The sequence below is a fragment of the Mya arenaria genome, chromosome 6 (genome assembly GCF_026914265.1).
Source record: "Mya arenaria isolate MELC-2E11 chromosome 6, ASM2691426v1".
In the NCBI taxonomy this organism is placed as follows: Eukaryota; Metazoa; Mollusca; class Bivalvia; order Myida; family Myidae; genus Mya; species Mya arenaria.
In genome coordinates, this window is record NC_069127.1 from 69,121,684 (window position 1) to 69,138,814 (window position 17,131).

Genomic DNA, 17,131 nt, shown 5'->3' on the forward strand with positions numbered 1-17,131 from the left:
TGCATTTAATAAACAAAGTGATTTGAAAGTGGCGTCTGGGTAGGTTCGTGGCAGCCTGATTGTCAATATGCTTTCGGTAAATGTTACTAGTGGTATTTAACGATCTCCTCTCAGTTATTGCGATATTGCACGGGCTCTATCATTAATACAGTTACTAGAGATATTTCCTTTAGATACTTTAGGACCTGAACAAGATACTACTGCCTCTACATGCATTGCGGCAATGTTTTAATGATATAGTTTACTAGACCGGGATCATGCCTTGTAAGTGTTGAATAACTATTTGTTGCAGTATTTTAAGGGATTACGAAACGATGAGTTTAAAATGCACTTATTTTAGATATAAGGGTAGAAAGTTATATACTAATATAATTTTACAATTTTGTGAACTTAATTTAATTCTATTGACCGGAGGAAGTGCAGACCCACTCACCGTGTTAGTGTAAGTATACATGTGTGAGTTATGTTGTTTTTTTATAATTGATAAGTATATTACGCAATGCGAAATAAAACAGGTTTTCAAAAATTGAAAGTAGAACTTCGTACTGTGTTGTGAGAATTATAATTAAGCTGATTTGCTTTGTGTATGTATACGAACTTACCAAATTGGTCAGATGAACCCACCTTTAGGTCAATATTAAACTTCTTAAGCCCTAGATTGGTTGAAGTATCTTAAAATCTGACTAAGTAGAAATCATGTTTCTATTTTACGGACAGTTATATACAGTGTACTACGTTCAGTTAGAATACATGAGGTATAATTTAAGATTTTTAGTTTCAAGTGTTTTTATATTTTAAGTAACAGCGACCTTGACCTTAAGGGCCCGAAAAGCAATCCCATTAAAGGTCTCAATTCTTCCTATAGGCCAAGTTTGATGTATATTTGGCAAATCGAATTAAAGATATTCTTTAGAAACTGTTTTTCTATCTTTAGTAACAGTGACCTTGAACCTAGGGGCCCCAAACACGGTCCCATGAAATGTTTTCATACACACTTTCATTATATGAAGTTTGGTCTAGATATGTCAACCAAAGGTATTCAGTTTGAACCGTTTTTCTTTTTATAGTTACATTGAATTTGACCCTAAAGATCTCCATAAAGGTTTCCTAAATATTAAGTTTAGTCACGACATCAAGACATGTAAACTCTTACTTAATATATTCAGTTTAAACCGTTTTTCTCTATTGAGCAACCTTATCATTGACCTTGATTTTAGAGGCACCCAACGCAATCTCATGAAAGTTCTTTCAATGTTTAAGGTTTGGGCAAGATATCTCAACCTTTACTAAAATTATTCAGATTTACAGTAGAGTTTGACGCCGAACGCTCGCCCGCCCGGTCACAAGAAAAACGACGTACGTCATTCAAATAACCTGTTTTTTGTGAAAACCTGGTTAATAACTGTAATTGAAATGGATCGTTTAAGACATGGGTACCACTACTATATTCATTTAAGTCTGTAGTATTACCAAATATTTTATATTTTATTTTAAATTTGTCTACTTAACCATGTTGAGGCCTATCCAATTTTGTAACTCCAAAATATTCCGCTGTGGTTTAAGCAATGAATAGGTTTAAGTGTTTGAATCTATAGTAACACTGTGACGTTGATTTAAATCAATACATCAATACTTGATTACACCACAGCATGAAATTATGGATATAGTTGAAGTATTAAAGCGGAGTGAACTATAGTGACATGTAAGCATATAACCATTTAAAATACGCTGCGAAATATGTATGAGCATAAATACAGTTGTGAGCAGGTTAAGATATCTCTTAACAGAACATCTTACTTAGCCTTTATTGCATGCGATGCATTCAACAATGACTGGTATATCAGAACGTGCGTAATATTTATTTATTTAGATGAAGTGTATATGTATATAAACTTTACATTTACTTAAAGCTGCACACTGTAAAGCTTGTAGCTTGGAGGACATATACGGCTATGGCCAGGGGTACTTTGAATAAACAAATATGAAAGACAAATATTGGGAGGGAGTATTACATGTTGATTAGTCAGTAAACAAACACCACACACACATACTCCTTTTGTCTTGTGTGTTATAAAGAAGTACAGTTTAATACTCAATGCGGAGAACCCCTGACCAGATGCGTAACCATAGTAACAATCTTATAGTTCTACATGATGTGCATAATTTTCTTATTAGCCTCTAACCACTTTTTCCACAATGTTTAATATACACAGTTTGAATAATTCTCTTTTTATCGCAGGAACCATTTGTTTCTGGGTTTCAAAAAGAAAAGGAATCAAACAATTTAAGTTGTTAAAGGAACCACATGCAAAGTTCGACAAAACATGTAACTTTATTTAGTTTTAGTCACGGCACAATTAAGTCAATAACATTCAAGATCCATTCAAGTGTCATTTGTATTATTTTGCTAAAACATCTGCCACATATCTTATCCTACAACAAATAAGCGACCTGCATAATCTCCTAATGGCCCTCTATCCACATACCAAGTTTCACTAACATAGCTTGCATATGACATTATCCAATGAAAAAGTAATGTTTTCACAATTTTAGTTGCCATGTTATTTCTCCACAAAATGTTACCTGTAAAAGCCGCCCCGATAAAGAGCCGGATTTGCATAAACAAAATATACATAACATGAAACATAACAAACAGCTGTGTCAAATGGCGTCTAAACTTTATCATACAATTATATTGAACGTCCTGGTCAACCATAACAGCTTCTTACATCTTCAGGCAGCATTGCGCTGCACTGATAGATGTATACAAACAAAAGCATAAGGCCTACTGATAACATTTGATGACAATACTGATAACATTTGATCAAAATGTGATTCGTCACGAATTGGAAGGTGAGGCAGAGCAGCAGACAGTTGCTCGAAAAGCGTGTGTCTTAGTGTTTATTTTCATGTCATTTATTTTAATTTTGCCATGATTCATGTTTTAATTGCCTGTTGCAAACCTAATTTTTAGTTCCGATCTGTGTTTCACTTTTATTGTAGTGTTTATTTCCATTTTACTTCTGTTTTAATTTCATTTTTTTCAATTCCGTAGTTAATTCAGTTTTGTGCATTATTTTAATTCTATTACCCAACCCTCTCCAGCCTCAGTTCACTTATTCCATCGCTTTTACGAGTCGTGTCAATTCCATTTCAATACTACTCGACAAGTTCTATTAATTCGCTTCGAAGGAAATATTAAGTAGCGACTTACAAAGACACTTTTTGTGTGAATCTGTGTAGTATGATCTGTGTGTATCATACAAAAATACCAAATATATATTTGTGTTTGTGGTGTGTTAAGTTTATTTTAATATTTCAGGTGTTCTTTAGTCGTGTAAAGTTTCCTGTATTACACTTTCTTAAGTACACTACCCTCTCTTTAATCGTTGCATTCTGCTCTAAGTAAAGTTCTAGCAAGTACAATATAAATTTAATTATTATTTGACAGTGCTGCAGTGATTGATATTTAGTTATTTTTCAGTATTCACTGCTTGTTTTAAGTTAAATTAATTCCATATTACAAATTTATGCATTTAAAAAGTATAAAGAGAGGCCATTTCAAACACCTTCCATCTTTTCATACCATGTTGTTATCCAATAGCAAGGGCGAGTATCTCCAATCACACTTTCATTCATTGTAGTCCCTAGTTATTCACCGTAAAACAGGAGATCGAGTATTCAAGTTGGTTAAAAATCAATTTAATTCACGTGTTCTGTTACTTGGTCATATAACTTTGTATATTTGGTAAGTTCTTATGATCCGACAAGCCCTCAAATTCACGTTATATTGCGCTTGTCAAAAGATTCAAGATACAAGACTATTTATTTAAAGTCGGATATATGACAACAAAAAAACATTAGCTCAACGAAGTATTTTCCGAAATAGATAACAAACATTCATAACATAACAATATATAACAATGAATTGGTGATATGCAAATAAAAGCATATATAGATTTAAATTGGTAACACGTATTAACGAAATAAGTTTATATTTATGCAGACAATTACAAAAAGTAAGATGGATTAGAGCATTGCATACAAGTAGTGTATTTCTGGTGGGATGAATCTTACTTGTTGTGAGGAAATCTTACCTTTTGGTTAAACATGATCCAAGAGAAACAACTCGTATATTATTAGAAATTGTTGTCGATGAAGAGTCAGCTATCTTATTGTTTTCTAGGATAATGTTTCAGTTACGAAATAACGTAAGTAACAATGCTAGACAGGTTTCTGTGTTTGAGTTGTTCAGTGTTTTTTTCATGTGACCAAAGCCGCCTAAAATAATAATTATATTGAGGCCGAAGCCTACTCAGCACAATAAAGCTAGTACAGAGATGACCGAATTATTGAAGTTGGGTAGTGACCTGAATTGTTAATGCGGATAGTCTGTCTGAACCGAATACTGAAATGATATAAGATAATATCAAACATAGACATCCATTACGAACTTGCTTTATATGACGTAAAGCTACACTTTCAGTTTGATTCTTTGGACGTTTGTAATTTTTGTCTCACTAACATCGGATTTTTGTATTAACGAGAAGCCACAACAAAATATTTTATATAGTTGCGTTCATCTTTTATTTTTTGTTGTTGTTAAAAGCAGCTTGAATGTGTTTTTATTGTTTAACTGTACTGGAAATCAGAGTGTTTTTTTTTAAATATATTGCTTCTTGTTCGTATTAAAGCATTAAACGTTAGCTAAAAAAGAAGGGGAAAATAAGATTGCACACTTGGACCATAACTTAAGGTAAGGCTTTGAAAACATTCAGTCACCTTTTAGCGCCTTTTTAATTTAGTATAGTTTTCAACACGTTCGCGCATATCCGTTTTTTATACTTGTATTAGGTTCTGTTCGCGCATATCCGTTTTTCACACTTGTAATAGGTTTTACAGATGAAAGTTAAGTAAAGTGTATACACTGTTTGTTTAAGAACTTACCAGAGCTTACACTCTCCCCGTTTACGTTGACTCTAAAAAAATGCCTTATTATACCTATTCCCCGTGACTGACGCAGGAAAAAAATACTAGATACAATAAAGCATTCTTTTCCTTTCCTCTCACGATTTACTCATTAAACATTTTTTTCCTATCCGAATTTAAAGGTCCGGGTTTCACTTTTACTTATTGCTAAAATGATTACTTAATTATCCGAAAATATTTTCTTTATTTTAAGACAAGCAATGTTAAATTGAGGTCAATCGAAAAAAACCTTCAGTCACTTTTATATTTTAAATTTTGTAGCATGTTCACTTAATTAATCCTTTTGGCGAACAAAAATAGTTTTATCCAAAGTTTGAGCTACTTGTAGGTCACTCGATTTTACCATCATTTACTACAAGATCTTGCGATGTATTACCGATATTTCTTCTCATCCTTTTCACGCAAGTAATATCAAATTGATTTAAATCGCTTCAAGCCTTTTGTATCCTTTTATCATTTAACAATTTTAGTTTTTTAACCTGGTGTCGTTAAACCTAGATTAGCGATGGCGAAATTGATTAGCGTAGCAGTCAACAGTTACATTGGCGTTTGATGCGAATTAACAATGGACATTTCCTTCTGATTAAAATCCCCATTTGAGCAGAGAAAATCTGTGTCACCGCGTCAGACAATACCTGCAAAATATGTATTTATAAAAAAATAAACCGATAATAAGCTCAAATCAAGTTAGTGCTTAATGTTTGAAGGATATTCAGTTTCTGTGCATCAATATTTAATAAACTATCAACCTCATCGCCTAAAATTTAAATTACTCTTTACAAACAATAGTGTGATTAAGTATAATAAATCGCTTTATATCTTTAACAGGTTAAGAGCCAACTAAAATTGCTTAAAATCTGCCAGGGTAAGCATGCATTCGATCGGAAGTAAATCAGTTTATCAAAATATTACTTCTTCTTCAAAAATGGTCTTAACAAAATATGGATTTTTAACAAACAGAGAAAGAGTATTGTCATCTGCACAATCATACAAATTATACAGGTTCGCCTAATTAATAAAAAAGAGGATGCATTTGAGAATAATGTTGAAGACTAGAGGCTCTAATATTGAAACTTGCAGCATGCCTTTCAGGATGGAGTACAACTCCGTGGTAATTTGATCAAAGTTTGATCCGTTGTTTTTGGTTTGTAAAATAGTTTTGCATTAGATTTCATGCTGGGGCTGGGAAACCATATGCATTTAACTTTTCCAAGATGTGATAATGGGGCAGGTAGTCAAATGCTTTTGAGAGATCCACTAAAACTGCACCTACATATTTGTTCTCATGAAGGGCAACACACATAATCTCCATCGTCCGACATGGGCATTTTGAGGATATAGGAGGTTTTAGTTGATGACCTTAATAGGTATAAGTATTTGGATGAAATGTACTCAAGACGTTGTTTAATACAACTGACATCATGTTTTTTAAGATCATTAAAAAGCCCTACCGCTCCTCTTATATCCAATGATGTGATATTTTTATCTCTAAAATATAAAGACATAGTTGCGGATTTGTCTACAATTGTATTATTACCTCCTTCATTCAACCAAGGTGAAATACCATGAGTGCGTGGGTACTCATTTTTCTTTTTTGTTTACTTTCGTAAAGGAAATTAATACAGGTTTTGATTTCCTTAATTTGAGTTTCAAACAAAATTCCGATGTTATTTAGAAATAATTTATCTTAATAATTAGACATTGTTTCTACCTGTGTAACCGATATAAGTGGACCAAGAAATTCAGGATGATGTTTAAGATGACCGTCATCAACATTTATTCAATTATCTCAAATTCGAAATATGGCAAACATTTAAAAAGATATGGATGTATATTTTAATGTATATTGCTCGAACTGTTTTTTAGACTAATTTGCTGCATTGACTACCTCAGGTCAAGGTCATGGGTATTTCAAGTCAAAGTACGAAAATGCCACAACATTAAAGATTGACAAATATTTTTCTAGTGCTAATGCTTGATGCTAATGCGAATTTGTTCGTAACCGAATTCGGATGATATAAATGTTATTTGAAAACTCCTTAACATCAGCTTACTTATAATAGAATCGTTAATATAGTTTTGTAAACTACGAGTCTTATGAGGTTATATGTCTCATGGATATTTCATTTAACTTTCGTTTTCGATTCATACAATGTGGCCATTCTAAATGGAGGTCTCCATTTAAACATCACACATTTGCTCTGAATAATGTTCTGCATCCTAAGAGCCAAATGGATGATGAATTATCACATCAATTTCAATGTTCATTGATAAATATATATATGTATATTTATATATGAAGATTGAAATTAATGTGATAATTCATCATCCATTTGGCTCTTAGGATACTTTCACAATCTTAAATATAGAGAGTTCTGGACCAAAAACGGGTACTTGACATTTAGCTATAATGTATAGCTACAAAACGTTTAGTTACAAAATGGTTACTCACAGGCCGACTGACATGTGTCCCAGTCAGAATGGTGACGGGAGGTGAATGAACTATGAAAAAGAGCCAAACGATTTTATCATAACATTGAATGTAATGTATACCAGGCCCGGATGGACTCGAAAATGCAACCACCAAATTGTGAAGCTTATGCATAACCGTATTCAGTGTATTCATAACACTCACTTTCCAAGGTATATTTTCAGTTTAATTTTCGGGTTTTGGTCCTGAAGAACAATGGATACCACGCAGCTATCTAAGGAATTTCCGAGTGGTGGCTTCATGTCCATGTGAATAACCGTAGAACAGGGTGCAACCTTATTCATCTTTTAAATTACTGAATCTTACAACTTTATCTTGTTTTGTGCTCATACCTTAAATATAAGGTTGAAGTTTTTGTTTGTATTTTAATAATTCTAGTAATTATGCATACCTGTACTCGTAATTGATTTTTTTATTGTAAGCAATGACTCACTGACTTTGTATATCATTTGCTTAGTCTTAGTTGCATGGGTGTATCGTTCGATTTGTGGATAGCAGATGCCCTCAATAACTCACATATAAGTTTTTGAACCCATATTCACGTAAAACAGGTATGTAACATCCAAAGTACCGATAAATGCCTCGGGTGCAGAGGTGAACGAGACTGTGGTGTCATCACCTGATTAAACTGTTAACGGACACTATTTTAACTCTGATTCACAGTCATAAAGAAGTTGGAACAGTATCCCAATATCCCAAAATAATTCAAATGAAAGTTGATACACATAATGTAAGAGTTAATAAACACCCATACAGCGAGTTTCATAACTCTAGCTTTAATAATTGAATTTAATTATATTTGGGATATCTGTCGTAAAGCGTTTAAAGTTCTGATCGACAACAGATAGAAATATGCTTGTAAGATTAACAACACATTTCATTTTTGATGTGAAATATTCCATATCCTTTTTCAGCTCATGGCATACTTTTTGTTAAATAAACTGGATACAGACTACCCCATAGCTACCTGCCACTTAATGTCACAACGTGTCTTTGAGGTTTTAAATTTATTGATTCAAAGGCAAAAACGGTCAGGGATCTATCCTTATTTTGTCGCGTGGTAAAACAAACAGAAAATATGTTTTTAGCGCTGCCACTAGGGGAAAGGTAAGCGTGATGTTTGAACACATACCGTTGACAAAATAATTAAGTAAGTGGGCTTCAGACGAATATTTGTTTAGTATGAGAAAACTTAAAGCCGCATAAAGTCTGCCCGGCTCTGAAAGGGTTGTGAAGTGGCATGGTTTTTCGGTGTGTTACATTTTATTGTGCATTTTACAAAAGAAGATGGTAAAACCAATATATAAATGACCAGGAATATATTGAAAACATCAAAAGCAATTTGTAGGCTAGAATTCACAAAGTTAAGTGATAACCTTGGATGTCTTCCAAGATTATTGTTAAAACATACACAAAAGAAAACAATATAAATTCATCCTTATGATCAGCTTTCCCATAAGAAACAAATGATACTGAAAAATTGTCGCTCATCAAGCATAATTTATATAGATAGTTCCATGGACTTCATCAGGAAATTAATCATATCTGGGAAAACATCGAAACTGATTATAATTTTGCCCCTTGGTTCATCAAATGAATGTTTAAATATTCAGGTACATCTGTTTATCGAACAAAACTTTAATTCTTCTCATAAACCCAAACTAAGCATTAATAGATACAAGGTCACATATCAAAACCTTGATAATAATGTTTAACTCAAAGCGCCGCAATTTGACAAAACAATGATTTTCATTTGGGCAAATTAGAAAATACAGCTTATTGATTTATTGTATGAGTTAGAAAACAGAGGCAGCATTTTCTTTACTTATATAAAAACAGATACATAAGTGAAAAATACCCTAGCTAGGTATCTTATGTGTTAAGTTTTGCTGCAAGGAACAAACTAACTTTCTTGTGAATATTTTCAACTACTTTTGCAAATGACATCGGTTTATTTTATTGCAATATTTATGTGAAAAACTACAGAAACACAACAAAAAATCACAAACAAGACACATGGAACAACAACACAAAACTCCACAAACAGCACAGTGCATACATACTATATATATATAAAAAACTAGTGTGTAGACGCGCAGTTTCATACATATCATACTAGCTCCAAGTATTCGTTGGTGTTGCACTGTGCACTCAAACAATCATGGGACACAGGGATTATGAGTCCATCTCTACGATCAGGTCCGTTGCCAGGAAATATCATCTTCCATCTGCTACTGTGCGGTACCCATATACATAAAATTATGTTAAACATGTACACCCACTAGACTGTAACTGATACCGGTAGAAACACAGGGGAGAGGAGGAACGGAAATATTTTCTTTTGTACCTGTTTGTTAAAAGCAAAATGCGTTGTCCGAAGTTGGGAAAGAGACGCGGTACTTCAAGGACAACGGAAAAAGAAGTGTCCGTAGTTTTTGCATTTTACATGCTGTTTATAAATGCATGCCATAAATGAAGCAGTACTTGGAGTGAAAACATGACATCTACAAATATTCATTTTTTATCCCAGACCAGATAAAATAGTTTTTATAAGCCCTCATTTAAAATATACAAACAAGCTCAGAAATTCCACCCGTGTTTACAATCACTAAGGTGAATACTGCATCCTCTAAGAACAGGAAGGTGAAGAAACATTCTGATGTTGTGAGGAAAAATGTTTGTATGAGTCAACACATAGTCGTAGCCTTCACAGTGCTGCAGAGCTCTTCCAAACATCTCCACAGTTATTTCGACCCTCATTCGCCAACGAGTTACACGTTCCCGATACACCGAGTCACTGGAGAAGTTATTTCCAGATCGGACAACATAACCATTCGATCTATTTGCCTCCATGAGAGCATCTCGAATTTCGTCATATGGTAATGAAACATCAGTAAATGAGCGAACAAGCTCCTGCACCTTGTCTGTTAAACGTTGAGCAATGAATTCGATGTTTATCTCAGTGTTATCCTCATTTGTTTTACCACTGTTAACAGCGATATTGTTCTCAGACGATTTAAATTCGATGATCACAATAGAAGTGGCTGTTGAACTATTGGATGACGTTTTTGTGTCACGTGGTTCATCGTTCGTTGATTCGGGTGACCAATTATTTGCGATCGTATGTTCTGGTATACTATCGGATGGGGGATAAAAGGTGATTTGTGGCGTGTAACTGTCTATTTGAAACGTCGTTCGCAATTCAATACGATGTTCTGCAGTAGTTTCACCTTGAAACGTTGTGGAATTTATGTTTTGGGTGACAAAGATTTCCGGCGTCTTAAGTGAAATCAGGAACTGTTTGAGCAGATGTTTACTTTCAGTGTTTCCGAAATATATCGTCAGTTTGTACTTGAATAAATTATAAAAACAACCAAAGCTTAAATCTTCCTTAAAAAGTGTCAATACAAAAACCTTTACACTCTTAACGATTTTCAAGAATTCCTTTTGTACCTCATCAAATCTAACACAAGAAGTATTTTGTCCGTATGTTAAGCCGTTCGGAATGAAATTATTCAACGTTTCCAAGTCGGGTGGTGTTAGGAGTATGATGACTGACGATATTTTGTCCACGGACTTGAGAGATAACACCACTGTTAAGATGAAATTTTGCAATGGGTTGAATGCTGAAACATAAAAATACTTGAATGAACGTAAACAGTATATAAATCTACAAATTATTATGAACATTAAAATCTAAGTCAAAGAGCATTTTTCAAAACGATGTAAATAAACAAATCATACTCTTACTACTAGTACTACTACTACTACTACTACTACTACTACTACTACTACTACTACTACTACTACTACTACTACTACTACTACTACTACTACTACCACTACGGCTTCTGCTAATGCTGCTCATGCTGATGTTTCTGGTGCTGCGGCTGCTTCTGGTGATGACCGTTGGCCCCATGACTACAAATAACAACAGGGTTCGTCTTCTGATCATGAACTACAAGCATACCAGGTTTAAATACTCTACACCGATTCGGATCGGTTTGGAAACGAGTGTAGCGCCGACCATTTCCAGTGGGCGACGACGCCAGACATGGTAGTCCCCATATTCCGGCGACACAAAAATAGATCGATCCAGGCCAACATTCAATAGATTAGGGTAATTTTCTGACATTTCGAGGGCCCGAAATGGAAAAGAAAAACGGATCGGGGTTCATAATTTGAATATATGAATGGAAAACTGAACTTCATTATTTTCTTGTTTAAAACACTGGCTTTAACATAAGGAAACATGTAACCGCATACTCATTTGCAGTATATAAGAGAAGAAAAAAACGAACAAAAAGTAGTTTGTAGGTTTTAAAATCCGATTAAGGAAAAATATGTAGTAGAAGTTCGCAAAGTTTATTAGCCTTAAAGTAGATTATTTTATACTGTCGAATAATTTAATTTTGTTAAAAAATCCACAACAAAAACATCAATAATTTCATTTCAATATAAGATAATTCTCCTCATTAAATCTATCAGAGCGGTTAATTGTTGAATACTTTTAAAATGTTGTCATTTTGTGCGGTAACACATTATGAGGTATATGTATGTTTAAAACAGTTGATTAAAGGGAACCATTTCATGTCAATGAAACACTTCAATAAACATACTATTGATAAACAGATGGCAAAACTAGATAGTATTTAGTGAATAGCGGACCAATTTTAACTGACAACCAGGGACGTAGCTTGATGGATATTAATGTGTAAACCATGTTCTAGGGGTTTCGGGGGCATGCCCCTCCCCGTCGGAAATTATGTTAAGCCAGGTGGTCGTAGGTTTTTTTTTTGCGTTTATTCCGTTGTTGCAAAAACATAACAAGCGAAGCTAAGTGAGCTTGTTCATTTCCTCTTTCGTTGCGACATCTCTAGAATGCTCGTCCATGTAACGCTGCTAGAAATATTGCTGAATAATTGAACAAAAATCCAATGTCGTGAACTGTTGCTATCATAGTTCGGACACATGGAATGTTCGAATTATGGACCAACGCTAGATGCAAGCAGTGCGACTTGCAATTGGCTGGCACAAATATCAATCAGATCGTTCTGGATTTCAGGAGAAGTGAATTTAGCATTATATTGTGCGTTTGCCAAATGTTCAGACCAAACAATATCATTTTGCGCAAAAGCCCGAAATATTGCGAAAAGGTTGCTATTTTCTTCCAGATGACCACGCACGTATGTTCTGCTTTGCACAATGTACAATGATTTCAATGATTCTGGACAAGATATGCCGATTTTTGTTCACTGACGTCTTCGCAGTTTCAGAGAGAGTTTTGTTGATCGACTCTCTTTTTCCGGACTGGATATGCGTATAGCACTCGGCACGAGCAGACGTTACATGTGTTACATAGTTTTTATAAATTTCATTCTATCTAGATAAAATAACTCTACCGTGTTAGAATAGTTATATAAGTCTTCAATGTGTTTCTAGGACATACAAGTGCATCAAATATTCATGCATCAATTTAAAAACACATTTTCTAACCGGGATGGAAAGTGGTACTGGAGGCATGATTGCCAAGTTCCCTCTAGCAGTTGTTGCTATGTATCTTCATCCATTGATGTCAAAGTGAGACATCCAAAATTAGGATACGTAGGACTAGGTTCGGCCATATCGGAACCAGACTGTCATTTTTAAATGTCCTTTCAAATTGCAGAAATTCGTTCAAAATGAGTTGATTTGGCATAGTTGATATTTTATTTTTGTTATGTTTATTATTTTGATAGTTTTATATGGTTTAAAGAATTAATAATATTATTTTATTCGTTTAAACGGTGCATGGAAAAAGGTTTAATCGTTGAAATGCAGCATGCTGATAGAAACATAACGACGCATTCCACTCCATGACTACACAAGACATCAAAGGACTAAAAAAAGCTATAATACATGAGATAAATACAAAAAAGCGGTATGACTAATGTTGCCGAGCAACAGAGTTCAGAATTTGCAAAACTCTATGACATTTTATTTCAATAGTAGGTGACTGGTTTGGCCAATACAAATGCATTTTCGCGAAAATCGTGTAGTTGTTCATGACACGCGTCATTGTCATTTATGGAAGTCATTGATGACGTAAGCAATGCTAGCTTTATAGACCATTACACAACTCTGCGAACTGTTGATGAAAATTTAAAAAAATCAAACATGCTTGAAATATTCATGAACGCGTTCATTAACAGGTCATCTGAACCTCAGGGGTTACATTTAGAGGTTTTCATGAACTCTTTATGAATAGTTATGCACTTTAAAATTGTTGCATTTTTGGTAAAACCAGGCCATATGCTTTACGTTGTGATAACCCCTCAAAACTCTACAAATTAGGGAAACAAAACGTATATTAATTTCCTGTACGAAAGTCAACAAAAAACGACGTTTATTTAGATTAAATGTCAAAACTCAATGAATTTCGCTGTTTTTCTTCCTTTCTCTATTTGGAATTGCGTGTTTTATACGGTTAAATGAATAATTAGTATTGAAACAACTACCTTTATGTTTCTCTCAATGTATTAATATCCGTATTAAATGAAATGCATATTTTTTCTTACAAGCATCTAAAATTGATTATAGCGTTAGTCATATTTGATGCAGAAGTTGATACATTGATTTGGGTCATTTTTATCTATACGTATATAATTTTGTGATCTTAAAGCTACACTCTCACAGATATACCATTTTAACAACTTTTTTTATTTTATGTCTTGGAAAGAGCAACGTTTTGCGTAAATATCTGCAGACCAACGATAAAAGATCGCTGACAAAAGATCAGACCCCAGATTTTCATATTTACGTTCGAAATTTAATGTTTTATGGCTTAAACCGTTAGTAGCGGTTTAAAATTAAACCGTTAGTAACGGTTTAAGAAAAAATGCATAAAACATCAATTTTTGAACTTATATATAAAAACCTGCAATCAATTTTTTGTCAGCAGTATTATATAACTGGTTTCCATGGATTTTCGGCAAAATTGCCTCCTTCCAAGACAACAAAAATGTTGTCAAAACGTTCAATCTGTGAAAGTGCAGCTTTAAGTTATATGATCTAAAGTTAAAAAAAAATGTAAATTAAATAATTGTAAACTGAGTTGCCTTTTTCCCTAAAAGTATGTTTTAACAAACTTAATAGCAAATGTATATCCTTCGAATTTAAAACTTTACGCACAAGAAAGAGACAAATTTCAAAATAAAAAGAAATCGTAAGATATCGTCAATAGTATATACTTAATTGATAGTTCCTTTATTAAGACTAACGGAAAATATGCGTTTACGTATAATGAACGGTTACATTAACCTTTGATACATTTGGAGGGTTAAAACAGTCTATTTAAAAGTCGTTTTGTTATCAAACAAACATTTGTCGAAAATATCTCAGTTATGAGGAACATATTTTGTATTCAATATATAGAAAACAGCGAAGTTACATTTCTGTGGGTATGGGCAAATTGTCAGAGGTCATAGCGAATAGCAACGGACAACTGATCAACCCCGCCTTATCTGGACGCTGATTGATAAGTCGAGTATCGACCGACTAGTTTCACTGACAGGTCACGTCATGCTAATTATAATATTGTGCAAATAGTAGATAATGCGTCTCTCAACGCACACGATCCTTTTATCTAACTACAAATAGTTCTTTGTCGGAGTTCATATATGACATTCACTTTGACAATCTGTTCTACTTTAAACTATACCTCGTATTTGTCTCTATACACATATGTCTATCCACTGGGACCACCTCCAGAGTTAGGTCAAGGGAAAATCTTAATCTTTATTATTGACAGTGAATTGTGGTGTTCATGAACTGTGTGTGGTTCATGAATTATGTTAACGGACAGTGTATGCTTCATTAAGTGTATGAACATAATGCATAAAACATAATTTGTTCATGAACTTACACGGTTTCATATAATTCATATATTAGTGTTCATGAACTCTCACCGACTCAAACATTCGGACTGGTTCATGAACTATTATTTCATGAAGTGTGTTCATGACCTTTCACTGCCTCATAAATTTAATAATCCTTGTGTTCATGAACTCTGACTGGTTCATGAACTCCGATTAGTTCTTGAGCTAATATTTCATGAAATCTTTTATAAATGCGAAACAGTGTCAATTTAAGTTCATGCATTATCAATGAATTTATTCACGAACAATGCATTAATTAATCATGATATTCTCAACTGGGTAAAAATAGAAGGTTAAGCTTATGCGTTATACAACAGGTCCAATTGTTGAAGTGCCTTGCATGTTTTTCTACTGCATGTTCAGTTTTATGTCGCTTCAGAGCAGTTAGCAGCGACATGCTATGCACATATGTACACACACTAGCAGTGTAATTGCTTTTGTTGAGGATTGGCGCTATTCTCCCTAGTAAATCTTTGAATACGAATGTTCAGCTTTTGGTTTGCATGAAACAGGCTTATTGCCATCGCGCGAGTCATGTTCTACTGTAAAAACATGTATCATTTCAGGCTTTAAGTGGTTTCGCACCAACACACAACTTTTTTATAACCCCATTCATTCGGGTTATATGTTGTTTTATTAAATAATTGATTAGCTGGTCGATGGGCTAAATAGCATATATTATTTCAGTCGCTTGCAAACGTTATAAATAGCATTGCATATGCTAATGAACTAAAGTGTAACAAAAAACCCAATAGAAATATAAAAGTGTTTTTTTTCCTTTACTTATTTTGAGTATAACGTGAAACAGATTGTATAAAGACCACGACGGGTACTGAAGAGCAATGCGTCATACCACTGCCAATAATAAGACTTCGTATAATTTTACAATTTATTATACGTTAAATTGTTATATATCAAGCAAAATGTCAATTATATATACAATATCGTTTCAGATATAACAAGTTTCATTATCATATTTAAACTGTTTTTAATTTAAATATTGAAAATAAACTCTTACCCATTGTAAAGCCTCTCTGAGATATTTGTTAATTTAATAAACTTCCGGGTTTGAATAACTATTAGCCGATTATACTTTTGTGCAAATACAATGTAGTTGATAAAGCGTCTCTCAACGCACGCGATCCTTTTATTAGATTAGATAGTTTGTCGAAATTTATATATGACACATTGGCAATTTGATCTACAGTATATTTTTCCTCGTATTTTCCTCATTTTACAAATAAATCTCAAGCTATGAGGAAAAGTATATAAGGTTACATGAAGTTTAATGAATTCAATACTAGACTTGGCAAAGTTATTCAGGCGACAACGCGTTTTATTATCGATATTTCAAAACAAATAGTTATCGGTCACAAGTGTTATACCTTTAAATAAAATGCCAACCTAACATACCCTTTTTGCAGATGAAAACTATTCATTTATAATTTGCAGCGTCAAAAATATATTTTATATTAGTAGGGGTCTGACATAATTTGATCAAGTAATAATTAACCAGAACCACCAACTCGGATATTCGACGGCCTTTGACAAATGAGTGTTACAGCTTCATGTTTGAACTTCTGAACTAGCATGTGTATTATTCAAGAATTACCTCTATCCAATAATAGGTGAAAAACTATTCATTAAAAATTTACAGCGTCAAAAATATATTTCATATAAGAAGGGTTCTGGTGTAAAAAATCAGAGAAGTTACGTATTTCTATATAAAAACAGG

At 33.6% G+C, this 17,131-nt stretch overlaps 1 protein-coding gene across 1 annotated transcript; it reads right to left on the reverse strand.

Moving 5' to 3' along the window:
• Positions 1 to 9,355: 9,355 nt before the first annotated feature.
• Positions 9,356 to 16,575, reverse strand: LOC128239268 (uncharacterized). The gene is made up of 2 exons (XM_052955836.1): positions 16,415 to 16,575; positions 9,356 to 11,106 (listed from the first exon to the last, which is right to left on the reverse strand). The coding sequence occupies exons 1-2, from the start codon at positions 16,416 to 16,418 to the stop codon at positions 10,061 to 10,063; spliced, it is 1,050 nt and encodes a 349-aa protein (XP_052811796.1). The 5' UTR covers positions 16,419 to 16,575; the 3' UTR covers positions 9,356 to 10,060.
• Between the last annotated feature and the right edge of the window lie 556 nt (positions 16,576 to 17,131).